Source organism: Carya illinoinensis, chromosome 7 (genome assembly GCF_018687715.1).
Source record: "Carya illinoinensis cultivar Pawnee chromosome 7, C.illinoinensisPawnee_v1, whole genome shotgun sequence".
In the NCBI taxonomy this organism is placed as follows: Eukaryota; Viridiplantae; Streptophyta; class Magnoliopsida; order Fagales; family Juglandaceae; genus Carya; species Carya illinoinensis.
Window position 1 is genome coordinate 462,428 of NC_056758.1, and position 22,990 is coordinate 485,417.

The 22,990-nt window shown below is 38.5% G+C and overlaps 2 protein-coding genes across 11 annotated transcripts; one reads left to right on the top strand and one right to left on the bottom strand.

Annotated features, from left to right (window-relative positions):
• Nucleotides 1-1,862: 1,862 nt before the first annotated feature.
• Nucleotides 1,863-13,303, top strand: LOC122315908 (DNA mismatch repair protein MLH3). 9 transcript variants are annotated; one of them, XM_043132228.1, is made up of 24 exons: nt 1,864-2,132; nt 2,268-2,319; nt 2,405-2,452; nt 3,298-3,452; nt 3,555-3,612; nt 3,869-3,926; nt 4,047-4,139; nt 4,221-4,383; nt 4,482-4,497; nt 4,584-4,798; nt 5,280-6,426; nt 6,547-6,801; nt 6,879-6,972; nt 7,051-7,169; nt 7,584-7,657; nt 7,768-7,965; nt 10,503-10,547; nt 10,620-10,673; nt 10,760-10,866; nt 11,282-11,330; nt 12,053-12,112; nt 12,236-12,308; nt 12,671-12,756; nt 12,896-13,303. In XM_043132228.1, exons 1-24 carry the CDS (start codon nt 2,007-2,009, stop codon nt 13,067-13,069), a joined length of 3,519 nt encoding a protein of 1,172 aa, XP_042988162.1. In that variant the 5' UTR covers nt 1,864-2,006; the 3' UTR covers nt 13,070-13,303. The 9 variants fall into 9 exon arrangements, 4 of the variants coding, with proteins under 4 accessions (XP_042988163.1, XP_042988162.1, XP_042988160.1 ...); XM_043132226.1 differs by having other exon boundaries at nt 1,865-2,132; nt 5,280-6,801; XM_043132227.1 differs by having other exon boundaries at nt 1,865-2,132; nt 5,280-6,801; nt 7,063-7,169.
• Nucleotides 13,304-14,280: 977 nt separating this feature from the next.
• On the bottom strand, nt 14,281-21,027 carry LOC122315910 (vacuolar protein-sorting-associated protein 11 homolog). Of its 2 annotated transcripts, XR_006244200.1 has the most exons (6): nt 20,546-21,027; nt 20,200-20,373; nt 19,707-20,030; nt 17,847-19,607; nt 16,009-16,641; nt 14,281-14,510 (listed from the first exon to the last, which is right to left on the bottom strand). XR_006244200.1 is itself a non-coding variant. In XM_043132231.1 (5 exons), the coding sequence occupies exons 1-5, from the start codon at nt 20,768-20,770 to the stop codon at nt 16,252-16,254; spliced, it is 2,874 nt and encodes a 957-aa protein (XP_042988165.1). In that variant the 5' UTR covers nt 20,771-21,027; the 3' UTR covers nt 15,839-16,251. The 2 variants fall into 2 exon arrangements, 1 of the variants encoding a protein (XP_042988165.1); XM_043132231.1 differs by lacking the exon at nt 14,281-14,510 and having other exon boundaries at nt 15,839-16,641.
• Nucleotides 21,028-22,990: the final 1,963 nt, after the last annotated feature.

The following is a 22,990-nucleotide window of genomic DNA, read 5'->3' on the forward strand; positions in this document are numbered from 1 at the left end:
GTTTCAATTTAAGTTATGTCAATTATGCTATGTTGTACGCCAAGTTATGCTTTAATTACTTATGAATTTGATTATGCATTTATGCTTTTACTGTCATGCATGCATCATTAGCTTGTGTGAAAGTTTTTTTGTTAACTTACTGAGATTTGTAATCAAATCTCACTTTGGTAGTCCCAACTACCATTCCCCCCGAATGGTAGATCTTGTTACAGGACCTGAAGGAGAATCAGGAGCTGATCAACTAGACACAGTTGACTAAGCGACGGTGCGACGTCAATGTTAATATAGTAGTTAACGTAAATTACTACTTGTACAATGGAGTTGCATTTTTTAGTATTTTTTGGATCATAACCATTTTGGACTAGTGTTGTGATCTACTCAATGGGTCTTTATGTATGAAGTATGTTTTAAGCATTTGGGATATTTTCAATTTGGTGCATAGTATTGCTAAAGAAAAAAATTATCCGCTGCGAATATTGCATAATGTTAGATGCATGTTAGGAACATTGCATCTTATATGTCATGAACGGGGGCAGGTAACCTTGTGTTGCATGTCTCGACGCTTCAAATGTTCGTCCAATCCCAAACGGAATTTGGGGGCGTCACATTCACACTTATGGCTAGGAACCCATTTCGACTCACAATAGTAGCAAAGACCTTTTTTCCCTTCTATCTTTCATCTGAGACTGAGAAATCTTCTGAATTGTTAAACTAGGCAATGCAGAATTTCTGCTACTGTCAACTCCAAAATTCTTGCTACTGTCAACACTAGAATTCTAGGGTACTTTAGCCACACCACTTAAGCCATAGCCTCCATTGTTTCATAGAACCATCTTACTGACTTGCACGTGCTCCTCTTGTATCTTAGCAAGACCATAGGTAGCCAAGAGTGATGTAGGACTGAACATCCTAGCTGGTAGCCTTATCTCATTCTTAAGACCACTCAAGAAACAACTTAGTTTGCAACTTTCTGATAGAACTCTCAATATGTTAGACAAAGCATCAAACTTCTCTTTATATTATACTCCTTCATTGAATCAATTTGCCTCAATCTTGTCAACACCTCCATAAAATCATCATAGAAACTAGCCCCAAATCTCACTAATAAAACCGACTCCATCAAATTTGATACCAAATAAAAGCCATGCCCTCCATATGGAAAGATGCTAAAGATAATTTCTTGTTAAGGCAATATATTATGGTAAGCAAAGAAGTGATTGACTTGGTATAGCTAGCCTGCAGGATCTTCCCCATTAAAGGTAAGAAAGTCGAGCTTCACAAATCTGGTAGGAACCCCATGAGCAACTTCTAATGCATGTTCTCCACTATGATTTCCTGCAGATGATGCTTAGCTATTTCTTTTCTGATTAACTCTTTGTATTTTTGTAGGAAGACCCTTTAACTACATTACCAAGGACTCCAAAGTTCTTTGTTGGGTGTCGAATGATCGCTTCAAGGACCCACTTCCATCTCCAAAACTTTCTAGTGAAACTCATCAGGTTTCTTTAAGGTAGAGAATGAATCTTGCAATTGGTTTAAGCGTGTTCAATATGCCATGTTGAGAAAGACTAATCAACAGTCTTTAATACTAACTATCACTCGCTCAAGAAGAACCCAAGAAGAAGAGAGAGAATTAGAAAGAGAGAAATTATTCAATTTGTATTGGTATTCTTCAAATATAAAATATACACGCCGAAGTCTTTTTATACATTCATATGATATTGTACTTAATAGGCCCGTGGGCTTAACTGTGTTAACTACTAAACTCTGGACTCGTACATCCTTATTTCTCCATATCCTCATCTAAAATCCAAAGCCCATACAAATATGGCCCAATACGAAGCCTTCTTCCTCTTGTGATTGTTTCTCGTGTACTTTGAATCGTGTAGAACCTTCTTGCCCTTGCCCGTGGCAGATTCTGTGAAGAAATAGACCATAATGTTGTCTGGTTTAATTGCGAATTTATAATGGTCGAAATTGTTTCGTGATTTTCAGTTTAATTTCCAATGAGAAGCATCAATCCCTTGCCCGGGGCAGTTCGTAGCTCGGTGCGCTCTGGCGTTATCCTCTTTGACCTGCCAAGGATTGTGGAAGAGCTGGTTTTTAACAGTCTGGATGCCGGCGCGACGAAGGTAATATGTTTATGACGTATGAATTATTCTATGCTTTAGAAGATTGGATGTAATCTAATTTCTAGTGCCATATAAATTGTTTTATTGTAGAGCAACATCAAAATTCTGACATCCGGTGATTATTTGTTGTTTCAGGTATCAGTTTATGTAGGGATTGGCACCTGCTCAGTAAAAGTAGTAGATGATGGTTAGTACCCAAGTCTTTCTGTGGGTTGAATTTTCATAGCATGTTTACTTTCGATATTATTTCTTCCCGTTTAATGTACTTGCAGGATCTGGCATTCCTAGGGACGGATTGGTGTTGTTGGGAGAAAGATACGGTAACCAAGTTATCTGTTATTATATCTTCTTTATTCTTACAGGATTCTTTATAGTGGATGGTTGTCGAGGTTTTCAAGTGCTTATGTGATAGTCATTTTGGAGTTAACCAGCCATTTGTATATCTTTCTATGATACCCTACTTAGTGTTTGTTTTCGTTTTCATCTTTATTTGTGGTCCCCAGTCCTGTTAATATTTGAGGAGGTTTAAATATTGGTGGTACATAAGTATCAGAAAATTAAGTGCCGTGTTTTAAAGATGTGCTTGGACTCCCGAGATTTTCTCTTACCATTTTATGAGAACGTAAGGTAATGAGCTTGGTTTGGAAGGAAACTTTTTTTTCTCAACTGATACCAAGGGTTGCATACTTAGCTTTCGAAGGTAATGATAGTTAACTATTTATCTGGCAATAACTGTTTGCAGCAGTTTCTTTCGATCATCGGACCTGCAGTTTTCTTCTTATCAGAATTACAAAGATTTTCTGTAAAATAGATGTCGATTTCCTCGATTGCAAACATAAATTAAAAAGAAATAAAAGTGAGTGTGCTGACTAGGAGGCTCAATCCATCAGACAAATATGGGGAGGTTGAAGACTGTTAACACGTATAACTAATACATTGACATTTTTTTATAATGGGGATCTAGCTGGAACATAAACAAAATTTGGTCAATTAGGTGAACATCTAAGGTTGATCTTGTGGAATAGATTTAGATGCATCATGCATGAGAAATCAGGATGTATATTATATGAATTTGGAGTTGCTAGTAGCTAGCGTTTGTAATAATGTTTGGATATGAGCTTATAAAAACTTAATGTTTGGGTGTTTGTACAATTTGTCTGAGCAGCGACATCAAAGTTTCACCAGTTGGCTGATATGGATGATGCAAGTGGGAGCTTTGGCTTTCGGGGAGAAGCATTGGCTTCCATTTCTGATGTTTCAGTGTTGGAAATTGTAACAAAAGCTTTTGGGAGGCCGAATGGATATCGTAAAGTCATAAAGGCATGAGTTGTTAATTACTATTTCAATTTTTCTATTCCAGAAGCTAAATTTTTTCTGCTATTCATGCAAGCCTGGCTCTGATTAACTTTGGCACCCATTCAGGGATGCAAGTGCATATATCTTGGAATTGACAGTGATAGGAAGGAGGCAGGCACCACAGGTAATATACTTTTTTTTTTTTTTTTTTGTTATTGATATCATCAGCAAACTTTGATACCTACTTTGTCGGCAGATACATTCATGCTTTATATCATTTGAACTACCTTTATTTATTGTTTTATTCTTCATAATAATTCCATTCATTTCCACATGACCATGTAACTTAAACTTACTATATATGGAGATGATTTTTGTATTCTATATGTTAGAATTACCACACACAATAAAATTTCAACTAATTGCTTGACATGTTGCAGTTAATGTCCGCGATTTATTTTACAACCAACCAGTTCGGAGGAAATATATGCAATCCAGGTTCTCTTGTTTTTCTTTTTAGAAAATATGGTTTTCAGCTGTCTCAGATAAAATAACAATTTTGTAATTCTATTTGAACTAACTCTGTTAGCTTTTCAATTTGCATTGCTGAATCGGTAGCCCCAAGAGGGTGTTGCACTCAGTCAAGAAATGCGTCCTTATGATTGCCCTTGTCCACTCACAGATTTCCTTCAAAGTCATTGATAATGAAAGGTTTCTATCTGTCACATTTTCAAGTTGGAGCCAATTCGGTTATCATGCTTGTTTTCTTATATTTTTATTCCCTATATTTAGTGGGGACGAGCTTCTTTGCACTCATCCTTCTTCTCCTTTGTCACTATTGAAAAGTGAGTTTGGGGTTGAAGTTCCTGACTCTCTTCATGAATTGAACGTTAGCGATGATATATTAAAGCTATCTGGCTATGTATCTGGCCCCTGTGATGGTTCTGAAATTAAGGTAGAAGATTGATATTTGATTATAGAACTGATTAATTGCATGTTATATCTTTTATTTATTGTCCCTGTTTCTTATTATACACTCTCTTCTTTTTTCAGGCCTTTCAATATGTCTGTATCCACGACTATGTATACGTGTCAGCAGTGTACTAGTCTCTAGAGATTTTCATAAGAATGTTGTTGTGACCTTCACATTAGCAGATATTAACTCACGGTTCATTTGCAAAGGTCCAATTCATAAACTGCTTAATCAATTGGCCATTCAGTTTGACTGTTTGGATCCATGGAAAATCAATTCCCAAAAGCAGAAAAGAAGTAGGTCTCAACCTTATCCAGCTTACATTTTGAATCTAAGCTGCCCTCGTTCTTTGTATGATTTGACCTTTGAACCATCAAAGGCAAAAGTTGAGTTCAAGGTAATCCTCTTTCTTGCCTGATTTTAAATTCTGATTTACATTAATTGCTAATTGATTGTATGAGTTCTTCTGGATCTATTTAGTTTGACTTCGACATGGTCAAGTGGCTTAATGTTTATAAAGTGTGTTGAGTTCTAGAGGATTTCTTTGTTATTGATCCAAGCTTATTGTAATGTCCAAATAAGACCTCTCTCTCTCTCTCTCTCTCTCTCTACTCTCTCTCTCTCTCTCTCTCTCTCTCTCATGCACACATGCACACATGCAAAATGAATGTTTAGCAATTGGTTTTTTAAGTTCTGTGGTATATATTCCCACAAGACGGAAATGGCAAGATTGTGAGTTTGCTTTGCCAATGTGCACAGGGAAATTCTTAGCCTCTACTTTTTAGTAAAAGCTCCTAGAACATGTGAATAGTTAAGAATTCCGTTACTTTTGTTGGCCCCCACTGAATTCTCTCAATTCTTCTTGTTTGCTTTTGCAGAATTGGGCTCCTATACTTACCTTCACTGAGAAGGCCATTCAAAGATTTTGGAATGACAATCTAACTCTTCGTATAGACTTGTCAGAAACCTCTGAAATTGCAAAAAAGAAGGGCCGGGTAAAAAATCATAAAGCTTCTCTTGACATTTTCTCTTCCCCTTCAGAGATGCTCAAAGAGTTCGACCATTTGTCTGACATAGAACATGATGGAATTCCTTGCACAAACCTGCACAAAAATTCTGCTGCGTTTAAAGAGCAGCAAAATGAGATGGGATTTGTTTGTCAAAATGATTATGCTTTCCAATCATGGGATGGTCTTGAAACCAAATGCATACCCTCAGCAACATGTAAGTATGAGAACCATCTGTTGACATCTGATAACAATTTTCTATCCATAGAGGATAATTGCTTGAAGAATAGATCCAATGATGATGTGGAGAACAGTTTAAGCTCAGCATGGGGAGTTGAGTTCCTTAAAGTTGATCCAGTTGCAAGCAGTGAATTGGCAGGGACTGCATTATCTTGTGACTTGGTTGGCAGGGACATCGAGAAACCTTTCCTGCAGGTTTGCTCCTCACAACAAAGGCTGCCCCTTGAGAGGGCTTTGTTTGCAAATGATGACGGATATGAATTTCAAAGGGATGGCTTCAGGACCAACTGGAAGCAAAGAATTGCTCATGACAGTGTTGATGTTCTGGAATTTGAAGGCACTAAACAGAGTTTTGATTTACTTCCAAGGACCCAGTGGCAAGAAGATGCATCATGTTCTCAGTCCTTTACCAGAGAAATTAAAAAGGTTGACGTGCCTGCTCATTTTGATTTTCCATCAAGAGCTTTTGCGAAGTCAATCCCATCTTATGCAGAGCATTTCATTGAAGAAGATGTTCTTGAATATGATTCAGTCGTCAGACACTTGGGGAAATTAGGCTCTAGTCATTCTGACTGGTGTCCCCTGGCCTCAGAGTCCTTATTTCTGGCCGCTCCTTGGGATTTTGAGCATTTAAGGGATGAAAATGCACTCAAGGAGAGTCCTCACTCAGGTGAAAGTGCTGGTTATGGGCATCTTGTGTCTCAGGGAAAGAGCGACTGCAAATCTGGTTTCCATATCACGCCAAAGGGCTCTAGACAGAAATATTGCACCTCCACTTGTCTGTATAACAAAGTAGATTTTGATGATTATGCTTGTTTTAGTAGAAATTCCTGCAAATTCTTTCCAAGAGTTAATCAAGAGTATAAATTTTCTCTTGAATGTGCAAATATATTGCCAGATGATACAGGCTGGTTGAATCTGGAATCAGAAGCTAAAGATTACACACGTGTTGACAAATATGAAAGCCAAAGAGATACAATGGGATATCAAGATTCTGAACAGGATTGTGTTCCTAAAAAAAGGTCAAGAAGAGGCCTTTCAGCTCCACCATTTTACAGAGGGAAAAGGAGGTTCTTTTCCTTAAATTGTCCTTCAATTATGAATGCGGGAAAACCTGGAGCCAAAATCTTTCACAATGCTCTTTCTTATCCAGGTTTGCTGTGATTTGAGTTGCCTCTTCATTGCAAAAAAAATCAAAACTAACTAAAAATGCACCTGTAATCTTTACAGAAGATGATATGCCGAAACATGCCAAACAACCTTCTGGTGCTCATCATTTATATTTCAAGCCAAGTTCTATGGAGCATTTGTTGTCAGACAATAGGTACTATAAAATTTTTTGCATCCTTATTATAGCAGTGCTAATGCAAAATCCTGTTGCTTAATTTCTTACTTGTCTTAGTCTTGCTTTCAGACTGGATGTGGAGAAGATGACAAGCATTTCAGCAAACTTGAAGGAGAAGGAAGAAGGTGACACTGTTGAACAGTCCTGTTATTTTGGCAGTCAAGACATGGCTCCAGGTAATGGTATTGCCAATATCCAGGATCAAGTATGTTTCTTGTTTGAGGACTTCGTTGGCATATAATGTTAATTCAAGGACTAATTTCGTAGGTGTGGATACTACATGACATTAGTGTTGATATACATATGTATGTATGTATGTATTATGCACAGTTACACACATTCATACAGTACCTGGTACAATTATTTTCTTGATATGTACAGAAAAGATTTTGTGGACATGGAAATTATGTTCTTCAATAATGCTAGAACTTTTATTAATTGGCCAACGGGTAATAAATGCTTTTATCAGAATTTGTTATTGAAAACTTTTCGCTAATCTTGTTTCATTTGGATTGTGCTTGTTGCTATTACATATCTTTGTTATCATGATTGGGTAATGTAGTGTGGAACTATTTTATTTCCTCTTTCAGTCTTCTTCTCAAAGAAAACTCAAGATTCCGTGAATTCTTGGTCTAAATGGCGGAGTTTCTCTTCCAAGATAACAGTTAAGTAATTTTTCAGATTAGGATATTTTGCTAAATACAAATGAGATTTTCGTCACTGTTATTTAAACACAACCAATGAATGCATGATGGATTCTATCCTTTTTTTCAGAACAAAAATAAATCGTGTGATACCAACAATGAAAGTCATATACTTGACATCTCTTCCGGATTCTTGCATCTTGCTGGTGATTCTTTAGTTCCTGAATCTATCAACAAGAACTGCCTAGGTAATGCCAAAGTTCTTCAGCAGGTGGATAAGAAATTCATTCCGGTTGTGGCTGGTGGAACGCTTGCTGTCATTGACCAGGTTTATATACGACTATTCTTTCGGATCCTCTTTTCCTTGCTTACGCATTATCTGCTTTTCATATTTCACTAATAATTTTCTTACTAGCTAGGAACACCTTAGGTTCATTTATGGCGTAGCAATTTATATTTTTAAATTGTACTGAATTGCATGGTGGTCTTTCAAGGCAAACAAAGGCAGTAATGATGATAGTAATTTCCTATATGATTTTATGTTTGATGGAAAGTAAATCCAAATAAGTAAGGCAGTTGCCTCTTTTCTTCAAACTATATATATATATATTAGGAGAAAATTAATTTTATTGATGAAAAACCCTTATGGCGGAGGAAAACCATATTGAAACATCATACCCCTTTGACAAGGTCAATGTGTTAAGAAAGAAACCGTATTGAAACATCTATGGACTACCTTTTTTTTTTTTTTTTTATAAATAAACATCTATGGACTATCTACACATAGTAAACCTCATTTGAGCCGAAGGACCGGTAGTCCCAACTTGTCTATTCTCAACATGCCAACTAAAACTCGTGGTAGATCAGAGTTCCTCAAAAAAACACCCTCACAACCATTTGCCCCTATAGGATTTTATGTTTGATGGAAAGTAAATCCAAATAAGTAAGACAGTTGCCTCTTTTCTTCAAACTATATATATATATATATATTTTAGGAGAAAATTAATTTTATTGATGAAAAACCTTTACTTATGGCGGAGGAAAACCGCATTGAAACATCCATGGACTATCTTTTTTATTTATAAATAAACATCTATGGACTATCTACACATGGTAAACCTCATTTGAGCTGAAGGACCGGTAGTCCCAACTTGTCTATTCTCAACATGCCAACTAAAACTCATGGTAGATCAGAGTTCCTCAAAAAAACACCCTCACAGCCATTTGCCCCTATATGATTTTATGTTTAATGGAAAGTAAATCCAAATAAGTAAGACAGTTGCCTCTTTTCTTCAAACTATATATATATATATTTGAGGCAAAAATTAATTTTATTGATGAAAACCTTACTTATGGCGGAGGAAAACTGTATTGAAACATCATACCCCTTTGACAAGGTCAATGTGTTAAGAAAGAAACCGCATTGAAACATCTATGGACTATCTTTTTTCTTTTATAAATAAACATTTATGGACTATCTACACATAGTAAACCTCATTTGAGCCAAAGGACCAGTAGTCCCAACTTGTCTATTCTCAACATGCCAACTAAAACTCATGGTAGATCAGAGTTCCTCAAAAAAACACCCTCACAGCCATTGGCCCCTTGTTTTGCCAAGAAGTCCACCACTTGGTTGATCTCTCTAAAAATATGTTGGAGGAGAATAAATCTTATGTCATTAGCCCAATTCTTGACAAGCTCCCAATATTCCCAAACTGACCATGGACCTCTCCCTTATTCTTCCACTACGTTGATATTAGCAGAGTCAGTTTCCACTTCCACTTGTTTGATTTGGAACCTTCCATAGCTTTAGTCCATCTAGAAGAGCATGAGCTTCAGCCATATTATTGGTTCCTTCCCCGTGGGACGTAGAAAAGCCTGCAATAAAATCACCCTCTGCACTTCAAACAACCCCATCCCCACCACATTGCCCTGGGTTACCCAAGCAACTACCATTGATGTTTAATTTCACAAATCCTGGATTTGGATTGGCCAACCTTAGAATAGTAGCTCTTGGTATTACAGTAGGAGCTAATAGAGATTCCAAGCTGTTGGAGAACTTGTTCATCAGATTTTCTCCGGTACTTTGGATTGTGAGTGGTCCCCATTCTCTCAGCCAAAAGGCTCCTGATCTTCTGACACACGACTTCCACTCTCTCCAATTTATTTTCCATACGGGCTATACATCTTCTAATCCATAATACCCAGCTGATAGTAGATGGAAGAAGGCCAATCAAACTGTTGAGTTGGGACACACTCGATGCTTTGTGGAACCACCACAGGACCATCTCATGCCAACTTCTAATCACCCTATATTTTAGACTCAATGCAATTGCAAAGTAACTGCAAACATCAGAGGCTACTTCCGCTGGCTTTAAACAAAATATGGTCTAAGGATTCACAGGCTGCCCTTGAGCAACAGTTGCATTTTTAGGCCAAGTATACATTCATATTTTGAATGCGACTATCAGTTGGAATAGCCTTGTAAAGACCTTTCCCCATAAATATAGAGATTTTGATGGGCGAGAGTAGTACTAGGATGGGTGACCTCCTAGGAAGTCCTCGTGTTGCACGCCTTGTTACTGGGTTTGAAGGGCTCTGCCTTGGAGAGGTTCCCCGACATAAATATATATATATATATATATAGAGAGAGAGAGAGAGAGAGAGAGAGAGAGAGAGAGAGAGAGATTTTACTGGAAACCAGTTTATGCCATACCCATCTTGCCCAACTTACTCATTGCCCCACTTATATAAACATAAGTGTACTTGCATCTCAACACACGCACATGCCCACATGTACACACACATTGACTATGCATAAATTATGTTAAGAGTTGTGACGTCAGCAGTAGTCCATTTGTACAGCATGCTGCAGATGAAAGGATCCGACTGGAAGAACTACGCAAGAAGGTATTTTTTTTTATTTTTAACTTGTGTAGTTGATACATCTACTGTGGCTAATATGACTACTTGACCACTTAGGTGTTTTCTGGAGAAGCAAAGACGATTAATTATCTTAAAATTGAGCAAGAGTTGGTATGTCAGAATTTGATTCTATATAAGATTCTTCTGTTGGCCTGTGGAATAAATTCTTAAGTGTAACATCAATATTGCATTGACAGATCCTGCCAGAAATAGCCTATCAGTTGCTGCAAAATTATGCTGAACAGATAAAAGATTGGGGTTGGATCTGCAACATACATGGTCAAGATTCAAGGTCTTTCAAGTGGTACTCTCTCTCTCTCTCTCTCTCTCTCTCTCTCTCTCTCTCTCCTCTCTCTCTCTCTCTCTCTCAAATCTTCATATGTGTTGATAATCTTAATGGAACAACACAACCCTGGATGTGTAAATATTGGTACTTAACACTGGTGTTAGCATGCCTGTGTCTAGCATTATGAAATATAAACAAAATTAATAGAATTTTCTTGCTTGGAAATGAACTACGAAGGCATTCCTGGCTGAAGCAGCTTCAAGTTCATGTCCCCCCCCCCCCCCCCCCCCCCCCCCCGCGCTGTGTTAATGAGGCTAGATAGGAATTTCACTGTTATACCGTTCATAATGTCCTATCATTCTTCCTCTTTCTGAGATAACTTTTTTTAAATCTTTCTTCCTCACCTAGATTATAAAATTAAATGTTTTGGCAGGAATTTGAATCTTCTCCACAGGCGTCCAATAGTTGTCACTCTTCTTGCGGTGAAGCACTGCTCTTGTCTATTTACTTTCTTACATTTATTGTTTCTATGAGTTGAAAACGTGTAATTAGAAGAAATTTATCCATCTCTACTATTTGTTAAAGCCAAAGTTGGACAGTCATTGGTTGATACAAGGGCTGTAAAAGAGCCTTGTTAACTGCTCGAGCTTTGCTTGACTGGTGGCTCCGCTTATGTCATAATTGAGCCTGAGCTCAAACCCAGCTGTGCTTGGTTTGTAAGCTTTCAAGTCAATGTTTGATACTATTTAAGTTTATTTTGTTTAAATAGATCGTGCTTGCCCCAAGCTTGAGCTTGTGCTTGAATTAGGTGGGAAGATTGTGCTTGTGGTTGGTGACAGATTGGTTCATCAGTCCTATGCTGGCATACTGGCCAGTTTACTTAATTTTGTCTTTCCATATTTGTGTCAATTTTTTCTTAATTATAGAATTTTCTCATTAAGTCTAGATTCTCCTATGGGTGCATAAACAACAGAGCATATCAATGAAAATTTAGGAGGTTAAGCAAAGCTCAATTCAAATTCAAGCTAAGCTCAAGAGCCATATAAACTTGATTGAATCAAGGCAACAAACTAGGTGCCAACTCGTTCTGGTTGCAGCCATAGTGGAAATTTATTGCAGGTCACTTTTTAAGAGGTGCAATAAGTGTTGCCCTGTCATATGTCTATTATTGTTGAGATAATTGCTTTCTATGCAAATCTTGCAGGTACCGAACATTTTAGGTGTCAATTTGTCTGATGTAGATCTTTTGGAATTTCTTCAGCAGGTATTGCATGGCACTCCACCACTTACTGGAACATTTCCTTTTATTTTGGTTATCCTTTGTTCTTTTCCTTCTTCAGACCATATTTGTTGTCTTTCTAACTCCAGTTTTTTGTGCAATCTGTAGCTTGCTGATACGGATGGATCATCAACAATGCCACCATCAGTCCTCCGTGTCCTTAATATGAAAGCATGCAGAGGTACATGCTCTATAGCATTACCAACATGAAAGTCAGGAACAATGGTTTATCGAATAGCATTACTATGATTCTAGCTTTTATCATGTGGGAGTAAGTTGTTATGCATTATATGAATAGTTACCTAAACAAAATACTCCCATACTAACTCGTTTTAGTAAGTGATATGAGTCTCTCTTACTTTAGAGATACATCTGAGACTTCTTGTCCCTCTCATTTCACCTCCTTTCAAGTTTCTGCATGTTAGCCAGTTTCCAGTCCTTTTCTTTTCATGGGATAGAAGAACCTGGTGTAGCACTAGTATAATGATGAAAATCTTCATCTTATGTCAAGAAATCCTTACTTTTGTTGTACTCCGTATTAAGGTGCAATTATGTTTGGGGACTCTTTGTTACCTTCGGAATGCTCCCTCATTGTGGAAGAGCTAACGCAGACCTCACTTTGTTTCCAGGTGAGTGAATAATATTTAGAAACATTTTGAGTTGATTGGGCAAATTGATTTCGTTTGTATGAGAGAGAGAGAGAGAGAGAGAGAGAGAGAGTATTGATCAGCTGTCCACTTTAGTAACTGTGAAAAGTTGGTTATGCAGTGTGCTCATGGACGACCAACAACTATCCCCATTGTCAACTTGGAGGCCTTGCACAAGCAGACAGCTAAGCTCGGATCTTTGGGTGATAACCCAAACAAGTTGTGGCACGGTTTACATCGACAAGAACTTAGTATTGATCGTGCGGCACAGCGGTTAGGTTCTGCTAGAGCTTAGAGTTGAGGAGACGCCAAAGGTATTCCCAGAACCATTAAATTGTAATAGGCACACGTTCATCGTTACTCATTCTTTGTCATATGGTGTATATTTTCGTTTGTCAACAATTTGGTACGCGTTGGGATCCTGAATTCATGCATCGAGGGATTACGATAGCACGTTGTTTGCTTATTAAGATTCATTTGTACGTAATAAATCACAATTTTTTTAGATAATCTTGTAATACATTGTGTATGTCTTGTGTCCAATTAAGGGAATCGTAGGGTAACCGGGAATGTTAACGTAGACTATGGTTATTTAATGGACATTAAATGTTAATTTTAATTTTTGCTAATGAAGGCAAGAAATCGTTACAACCATGAATTCAGCCACCTATTTCATAGAATATAAGGCTATTGAGAAAGCTATGAAGGTATGAGAGAGAGAGAGAGAGAGAGAGAGAGAGAGATTCCAAACAAGTGGTAATCACTAAATAGTGTTTAAAAAACTAGATGTTCCAAACGGTGGTTCATTTGATCATATAGATACTGCGTTAAAAATAGGATGTTATGAGAAACACGTCGAGACGTAGCATTTCTTACCCAAAATAAGTCATCACAGCTCGTGTGGACCATCACCGGTAAAGTGGCGTGACAAAGGTGAGTCACGGGTAATGCATGTACACACACGAGAAACGATCGATTCAATCATTTGGAGTTTTCATGTGTGGAATCTACCTTGGCTTCACCCCCCGGGCCACCCCATCCATCTCTTGTGGAAGCATAAAACATGATTTCAAGCGTCCAGAAGATGGTGAAGCAAAGAGTTGTAAAAGCATGCGAAATTAGACAATGTGCAGCAGTTGCACTACACTGCGCTGCTGTGGTTGAATCTACCAGCAGCTTCGGCATCAGGACAATACGAGCACGCTCTCACTATCGTTGTGGTCAGCCTTTACACAGACCCGCTTCAATCCAGGCACCCAGACCCCCAAAATTTCTAGCAATGCACGGTTCATGAGTCCATTTATCACGAACAGCTTGAAGTATGGGAGCCAAGGAGTTGGAGAAGCATGAGAAATTCGACTGGACCTGCTATGGTTTCAATACCAACTGATAAACTTCATCTTGTAGTCGTAAAGCTAAAATGTCATGAGGTGGTTGAGATGCGGATTTGGGGTAAAGGTTATTGCAAACTCCATCAAAGAAAACAATGACTGTAGATACGTGACATACCATAGACGAACAATTGATTGCCACTCATTCTTTAAGCAGAATAATAGCTTGCAAGTTCCTTTAAAATAACCCGCCAGAAATTGAAAATGTTTCTTATAAAACAAAGTGTGATAGCCTGCACTGAATACAAAACCTATGCCAGCAGAATTAGCAGGAGAGAGTACCCCAGTTGCAAAAAGATTTGGAAAATCGGTAACAAATACCACCCTCAATGCATGAGTATCATGCTGCAAGAAGAATAGACACATTTCAGTAGAAATCTGGCTGCATATTGCCCATCAACCATTAGTTGCAAGGCTTCTCAAACGCACAATGAAAACATAGAACCAAAATGAAATTAAGAAACAGAGGACATAAGCTTTTAATCTCAATGGTAAAGATACTCATTAGAATTAACTAAAGAAGCCTGCGCATTGATTTCAAAGAACCGTTAGCACCATGGTTCATACTCCTTAATAGAATGTCTGCATGGTTGTCACAATCATGCCAGCTTATTGCTAAAAGGTTTCTTTCTGACAAAATAGATTATAAAAAAGAGAAATGATGCTCTTAAGAAGGGGGATCGCAACAGTATTTTTTTTATTTAATGATTAAGGAAGTGTTTTTTAATACTGTTGTGAATTTTTTCTTTTAAAAACATATTTAAAAGTGTTAAAAAAATGCATGAAAAAAAAGAAGAAGAAGAAGAAGCACTGTCGGGATCCCCATTGTGTGGCTGTAGAGCCACTCTATAAAAAATATAGCAAGCTGTGATAATACAATAGTCGAAATCACATAAACTAAGACCAGACAATTTAGAAGTTAGGGACCTACTCTTTGCCAGAAAAAAGGCAATCAGAAGAACTAATTTGGGCTCAATCAGAAGTTCAGAATCATAGTCCAGTAAGAGGTAATTCAGTTAGCTACTTATCAAAGAAAGAGGTAATTCACTTAGCTGACAACATCTTAATCCACTAAAAGTCATCCAAATTCCCTAATTTTAAAATACAATGTTTTTAAGAATACAAAGCAATGATAAATCTGAAGAGCATAAAATACCAAACCATTTCAAAAATCATAATGGCCTAAAAATTATTTTCATGGTGCAGTCACTGCTTACAGTATCAAACCACGCATTGGTAACGAAATTTAAGAGCTAACAGAAAATGATAGGTGGAGTGTAACCCTAGTATGGATGCATCCATGAGGATAATTGCACATATTAGTCATCCAAAGGAATATCTTCTGCTATGGCCTTTAGAAAGTTTCATAACTATTTCCACAGCAGTTTAGATAAGGCAATGTCTTTGAACACTGAGACACACAGGGATTACAAGATCCTGCTCAAAACCTGAGACACAACTAAGCAAGTATGTTTCTGCACATGGAAGCATTAACTATAGGCAACTTTCTGTTACACATCTTCCCTTCTTTTCATTTGAGACTCCTCGTATGCTCAATAACCAACCAACCCTCAGATGAGACCCAATAATCCATCATATTAGATTTGCAACATATAATGGGACAAATAAGTGGCCAAGTTTTATAATTATGTCAACAACTGCACAGGGAGAAGGGAGGAAATTAAAGTCTTCAAAGATAAAGAATAGCTCTTCAATCCCGCTTCAGTTTTATACATGTATAAAGACTCACGTTTGAATAACCAAATGAACAAAATGAAAAAACAAAGGTCTGAACTTCAGTCTGCATTTCTTTTGAAGGGTATAGTAGATTTTGTGAAGTTACCTCTTTTTTTGCTTCAAATTTGTTTCTTCATCCATGGATATCAACAGATTTAAACCCTTATTCATTTCTGGCAGAAATGAAGACAAATGTGAGAACGATGCCAGTCCCAGCAAGTAAATTAAATAGGATTCACCATCTTGCATGACTATTGCCTAATGGTAAGAATTCTGCCCTTAGTCCTTGGGTGTTGCAACATATTGTTGTTACCAATATTGAGACAGAGAAACAAGCAAGCAACAATGCTCAGAGGCCACTGCTGGAAGAAATGCTGCCTGATCTAGGAGCACTGATGGGTCCATTAGTCGTTTTGCTTATGATTCCTTTTCCAAAGTACTCAGCAATCACCGAAAACCCATCCTTTGAACTCTTCACTTGCTGGAAGAATTGATCCTGGTCTTTAGAATTCTGCTCCAAGCTTCTCTTTGTTTCCAGGACAGATCTATATTCAGGAGCACATTCAGGACATTCTTTTTCATTATCACCAAGGCAGCGCTGGTGGAATGAGTGCATACACATAAAGTGTACAGCAGGGAGATCAAGTGTGAAAGTGCAAGCAGTACACTTGCTAAGCTGAAATATTCTGGCATTTGTCCTGAGATCTTGAACTTCTTTTCTCATTGCCAATGTGTCTTCCTGCAAGTTGAATAACTCATTTAATAATTTTGTCTTCTCAATAAATAAGAATTAGGATGGTAATTGAATATTTCAGAGTTCTTCTATCATACATCAACAAAATTCTTCTCACACCCCGGACAAGTATGGGGAAGGGTGGGCAAGGAGGGACAACATTTTATTTTGTACATTATCAACCTGAAATAATTATGTCATAGAATAGTGATTTTATGGTGACAATTAAGAGTATAAATATGCATGGTCAAAAAGAAAACTAAAGGCATGCTATAAATGATCAAGTTTCTGTTGATCGCAACTGGTTACTATATGACAATGCATATGTAACATAGCAAAGCCTCGCACTTGCTAGGACAACTATAACTGAAGAACTATACTCAAGAATATATCATTAAACCAGTAAATACATGAAGATTAAGCTAGTTGTCTGGTTTGGATAGGGTACTAACATCCTGCAGCTGTTAGAGCTCTTAGAACTTTTTCCATGCTTTAACTTGTCTACACTCAGGTGTCATTGAAGGGCTTTACAAATTAGTATAGTTACGCACTTCAAGACCTTATTAATCACAGAGAATCTTGAAAACTAAAAACTGAAAAAAAAAAATTGAGCATCCATCCAGAGGTATAGGAATCTTAAGAAAAGATCCTTGACTTCTGCCACTGAGTTCTTACAATTTCCACTTTCAGAGGTGAAACTTCCACCGATCAAGAAAACTCCAGACTTTCAAGGTCTTGTTGCCTTGCTTATCAGTAGAACAATACCCAATGCCAAGACTAGAACCAAAAAATATTAATGCCGACATACCAATCTCTTAAAAATGCAACGGGGATTTGTTGTGACATTAAGTATACGTAAATTTCTAATCCAGCTTTTTTCGGACTATATTTAAGAAGAATTCAAAATATACCACAACAAGACCTTCTGGAGAAGCATTCTAAGGTGGAATCTTAATCAAAGCCATAAACATATCCATGACCTCCTATTCTAGTTCCTTTATTTATGTTTCCACTTCAGGTTTTAAGGAGATTTAATACCTGTTTCCATGCCATTCTCTTTTGGTGATACCTTCCATGTATTGCATATTTTAATAAATCTCTATTTATCACAGGAAAAAAATATATCAACACACCATAACTTGAAGTGGGTCTGATAATAGTCATAGTTTCAATACATAAACTTTGGAAAGCTGCAATAAGCAAGCACCAACCTGATACTTCTCAATAGCTCGCCGGTCCTCTTCGATCAGCTTTGATTCCTGTTCAAGCTTTCGAGCAATATAATCCTTGATGACAGAGAGTGTGAGGCATGGATTTCTGGACAGCATTTGAAGAACAATAATAGGAGGCAAGATGTCATCCCTTTCGATATAGGTCAAAACTTCCTTCACTTCTTTGGAGCAATCTTCTCCAAGTTCACCAAAATACTTCAGCAGATCTGCCCAAAGAGAAGGGTCCCCTCCTTTACCTGAATCCCCAAGTCTTTTGCAGCAACCAATCAATCCCTCATGATCATGTGCCTGCATATAGCAAGCAATCACCTCTTTAAAGAGTTTCATCTTTTCATATAAATACAGCAGCCCTTCATTGAATACATTCATTTCACACAGAATAATAGCCAAATCAACATCATATAGTGGATGTTCAAGCTCAGATGGCCAAGCACTTTTAAGCAAGCGTAGACCCTTGTCCCGCCTTTCCGGACAGTCCTTTTCCTTGGCTGAGTCTTTGCGATCAGCAACATATTTCCCATTGGACTCAGCTCTTGACATCCCAGTTACTCCAAGATTAAGATCCTCAATATAGTTTGCTTGTAAGGTTGATGGAAAGTTCATGTCATTGGACAAATACAACTCCAAGAGTGTGTTGTGGATTTCAACTTGAGCAGGTGAGTCTTTCACCTTATCGGTATATCTTTCAAGAAAATCCATAAGAGACTGCGGGTGATGTATGAAAATGTTGAGAAAATCAACAGGAGATGGCAACATAGATAAGTATGCATCACTTGAGGCTCCTTGGTTAACTGATTCTTTATCCTCTGTGCAAAGCCTCATGAGTATCTCAATTGTCTCCACTGGCTTGTGCTTTATGAGAATCTTACCATACTCCTTCACTGTCACCCCTGCTTGACTTGGTTCAAGGCTTGAGATATATTGCAAGGCTTCGTCATATCTACCAAGATCTTCGAGTAAGATTTTTAAGTACAATTCATGCCTCCCTGCCTTCTTAGCGACATACATTGCATGCTCATGATAATTGGCAGCACGGCAAACCCTTATTGCAGTTTCCACATCAAACTTATGTTCCCCGACACCATCCTCACTTTTAATAAATATATTTAGCTTTTCCACATCTTTCAATTTCGTGTAACAATTCAAGAGAAGAGTTGTGTGATCTTTAGAAGCAAGCCCCTTCTCATGTAATTTCTCCAAGTAGTTGGTAAGGTTGTAGATTCTTTGTGCATCTAAAAACTTCTGTATGACATACGAAGGTTCAAGATGACCAATAGTGTGGATATACTGGGCCATAGCCTCATCATAGTCTTGTTTAATATATAAATGGTCCCCGTACTTTCTTAGCACCTCTGCAGTTGCAGCAGCATCAGCCTGTTGACTTTGAACAAGATTTATGGCTACTGTATATAGGTTTTTTTTAAACAGCATATCTAACTTGCTTTCCATATCTTTCTCCCCAATACACAAAGCTGATTTGTCAGACATTATGAGGATTATGTTACCCCATTCACAAAGCATGTGAGTAACTTCTTTAACCCCTATACTATGGGCAATCAAACGGTTCTTCAGGTCATAAACATTGAATGTATTCTTGCCATTTCTTTGGTCTGCAATAACGCATAAAAGGTATCCACGAAACCATCCCAGAAATTTCTTCTCTCCTTCAAAAGCCCAGCACGGACCACGTCCATCAATTTCATAAAAATACACGGCCTCAGGTCGACCAATTATCAACTCCTGAACAAAAAAAGAAAATTGACTCTTACCTTTCTTGGAGAATATAAAACACAGTTATTGAGTCGACATACACAAAATGGGGGCACAAAAACTGCATACCAAGCGGTCGCTCATTGTAACACTGTTGACACTGGATCCAATCTGATCTAGAGTTTGCCGTCTCGGTGGTTGGTCCTGCAGACTAAACAAGCTAACTGAAGCTGGAGTTACAGCAAACAGTTGAAGGGCTTGACCATCCACTCTGAAACCTAGACCAGTTATAGAAGACTGGCTTTTGCCTGAGAGGTTATCAACCTGAAGCTTGAAACGGGAGATACGCTCACGTCCAATATCCCCTTTGATGCAGTAAATGCAACCATTATCTAAGCCAATAGCTATCAGTAGTATTGGCGGTGCTTCCTCTAGTACTAAAAATGATGTAATCTGCAGTATAACATATGGGTTTCAAAACTTCATTAAGATAAACACAGGTGCAGAGGCAGATAGATAAACAGTAATTTTAGCTACGCAAATTCAAGTCGATAATACAAAAGCAACTAGGCAATTAGATAAGAAATGAAGTTTAAGTGCAAACACCCGCATAGCAAGCTACCTTTGCCTCAGGGAACTGATTAGTGAATATTCGCAATATACCAATACAATCAGGGATCGTGGTGCTTGATCCCTCCGGCTGCATCTTGTCGAGATCAAAAACTTTAAGGCAGATAGCTGACTGCTGCAGGGATATTTGTTCATCTTCTCCAACAGATACCAGAAAGTTGCGTTGCTGAAGTTTGTAAAAATCACATCAATAGCGGTTCGACATATCAAAATAATTAGAATAACAAGTTAAAAGGCCTCAAAAGATTTAAAGTTTCTAGTATTCTTCACGCATTTTGTCAGCCTCAAACAAGAAAAGAAATCGGAAAATAAAAAGATGGGAGAAGGAGAGGAAAAACCTTGAGCTGCTGGAGAAATAGAACGGAGGAAGAGAAAGCCTGGAAGGCGTAATTGAAATTGAGGCCGCGATCGAGGAGGCTGACGGTGCCGTCATCGCAGCCGATGACCACCTTGCCTCGGCCGCTTGAGCAACAACCGATTCTAGCGCTCACCTCCTCCGGTACCCTGTTGGATTTGCCAGCGTTTTTCTCCTCGAAGAAGTCGAATTTCCTCCACTGGTACATTGTGAGGAGAGAGAAGATCCGAGGATTATGAATATCTATCGAGGGTGGATGGGATCGATCAGAAAATTCTAGGGGGAGAGGTGTTGGTCGGTGGCTCTGGCCATCTTGAAGAACCGATGATGTTAAAGATTTTTTTGATGTGTTTTGGGAAAAGGAACATCAATTAATTCAAATCAATTATCTGTGAAAAGAAAAGACGAGGAGAGGAGCGGAGGAGACGGACAAAAAACGATATTTCCTACTCTTCCTTCCTAGTCGTAGTACACTACTAATTCTAATGGTAATGCTGTGTAATTATTATTTTTTTTAAAGATAGTGTTTGTTATTAAAATATAAAGTTTTTTATATGAATTTTCTATCTTTATAAAAAATTATGGGATATTTATATATTCTATATTTATAAATATTATTTCTCTTATAATATTTTTTTACAATAACACCATTGCTTCTTTTTTTAAATTACGGATGCTATTAAGGCGAACAACTATCTATTTATTTATAAATATCATTACTTACTTTTGGGTACGGTTTTTCATAAATAACACTTCTCGCTTCTAAAGTTTTCTAAAGTTTAGTTAGAAACGACTAGGGGTGTACAAAAAATCGAGTAACCGACCTAAACCGACCGGAACCGACCTCAGGACGCCGGAACCGGCCGAAACCAGCGAAGAACCGGTCGGCGGTCGAGAGAAAATGGTATGAACCGACGTCGGTCGGTTTGGCGTACGGTTTGGCTCTTAAGAAACCGAAAAACCGACCGACCGATACTTAACATTTTTTTTTTCCTTTTTATATATATAAAACGACGCCGTTTCACTTAAGTGAATGAAACGGCGTCGTATTTTATCTATTTGAGTCAAAGAAATGAAGTAAACGGCAAAAGTGCCCCTTTGCTCTCTCGGCTCTCACTCTTCCAGCACCCCAACATTTCAGTCCAGAAATGTTGCGCCGTTTGACCTCTCCCTCTCTCCCGATTCTTGGTTCGAACTCCGAAGGCTCTCGGTTCTCCACGCCATCTTCTCCTCTCGGCTCTCTCCCACGCCGTCTCCTCTCGGTTCTCGAAGCCTCCGGCCCTCCGTCCGGGTACCCATCGTCCCTTCCTCAGCTCGACGCCGGTGCCCAAAACAGGGCCCAAAACAATGGCCCAAACCGGTGAACCGACCGTGAACCGACCGGAATCGGTTCCGGCCGGTTCCATCCCTTTATACGGTCGGTGGTCGGTCGGCAAATGTAGGAAATTGGGGTGGTCGGTCGGCGTTCGGTTCGGCGCAGTACCGAACCGCAGATGTCGGTTTTCAGGCCTAGAAACGACACTCTCTATAATTTTATTCTAAATTTTATTCATTTTCAAAAACATAAAAGCTATTTGCAACGAGCTTGGGGAATCACGGGAGAACCACATCCCACTTTTTTGCCCAAAACAAATTCATTTCCCTCCATTTTAGACTTCCATTTCTCCATCTTCCCTATAGGCACAATTTCCCCCACAAAATGAGTAGAACACAACCTAATCTGAATAAAGATGTGAGACGTCATTAATCTTGATCACATTCAAGCAACTTCCCCAATCCCAGGCGTAAGAATCTATAGCAGATCTCATCATCCTAAATTGTTCAAGCCTACCCCCTACTTTCCATCGCATCTCTTGCAAAGCACTCATGCAGTGCTCCATCTCTTCCAATTCCATATTCTCATGCAGCGGCTTCTCCCACCACAAGTACTCGCCGTTGTTCTCCATCTTCTTCCTTTTCACCTTCTCATCTATCTCCTCTAGCCACTTCTTCTCCATCTCTAACTCCTTTTGCATCTCTGCATATTGTCTATTCATGAACTCCACTACTAGTGAGAAACTTCAGTAGCGAGCTACAATCGAGCAAGTTGCCCCTGCTTTAACTGTGCCCAGTTAGCTTCCAGTGCTTGAGCTTGCCAGCGACTTCTAGGTCTAGAAACTTTAGTGGAGTGCTAGTGACAGAGGTTGATGGCGAACCGTGTGGTGGTTATTGGCCAACTTGCTGGTTAGTGAGTTGCCGGCAGCTTACATTGCCTGCAGTGTCTCTTGATCTGGGCATGCCTCCGTTCATCAGATTCAGCCACGCCATCGTCCGAAAAGCTCTTCCCGACGACAGACAACGCCAACAAGCCCGGTCATGGCCACGAAGACAACCATAGACTATGTTTACTATGTTTTAAGTGGCAAGTATTTTTTTTCTTTCTTTTTCT

Coding starts and splice junctions, on each gene's coding strand:
- LOC122315910 (XM_043132231.1), bottom strand. CDS start 20,770: ATGTACCAGTGGAGGAAATTCGACTTCTTCGAGGAGAAAAACGCTGGC. Junction 20,031..20,199: donor ATCAGTTCCCTGAGGCAAAG/GTAGCTTGCTAT, acceptor GTTATACTGCAG/ATTACATCATTTTTAGTACT. Junction 19,608..19,706: donor TTACAATGAGCGACCGCTTG/GTATGCAGTTTT, acceptor TTTTTTGTTCAG/GAGTTGATAATTGGTCGACC.
- LOC122315908 (XM_043132226.1), top strand. CDS start 2,007: ATGAGAAGCATCAATCCCTTGCCCGGGGCAGTTCGTAGCTCGGTGCGC. Junction 6,802..6,878: donor CAATGCTCTTTCTTATCCAG/GTTTGCTGTGAT, acceptor TAATCTTTACAG/AAGATGATATGCCGAAACAT. Junction 7,966..10,502: donor CGCTTGCTGTCATTGACCAG/GTTTATATACGA, acceptor CCATTTGTACAG/CATGCTGCAGATGAAAGGAT.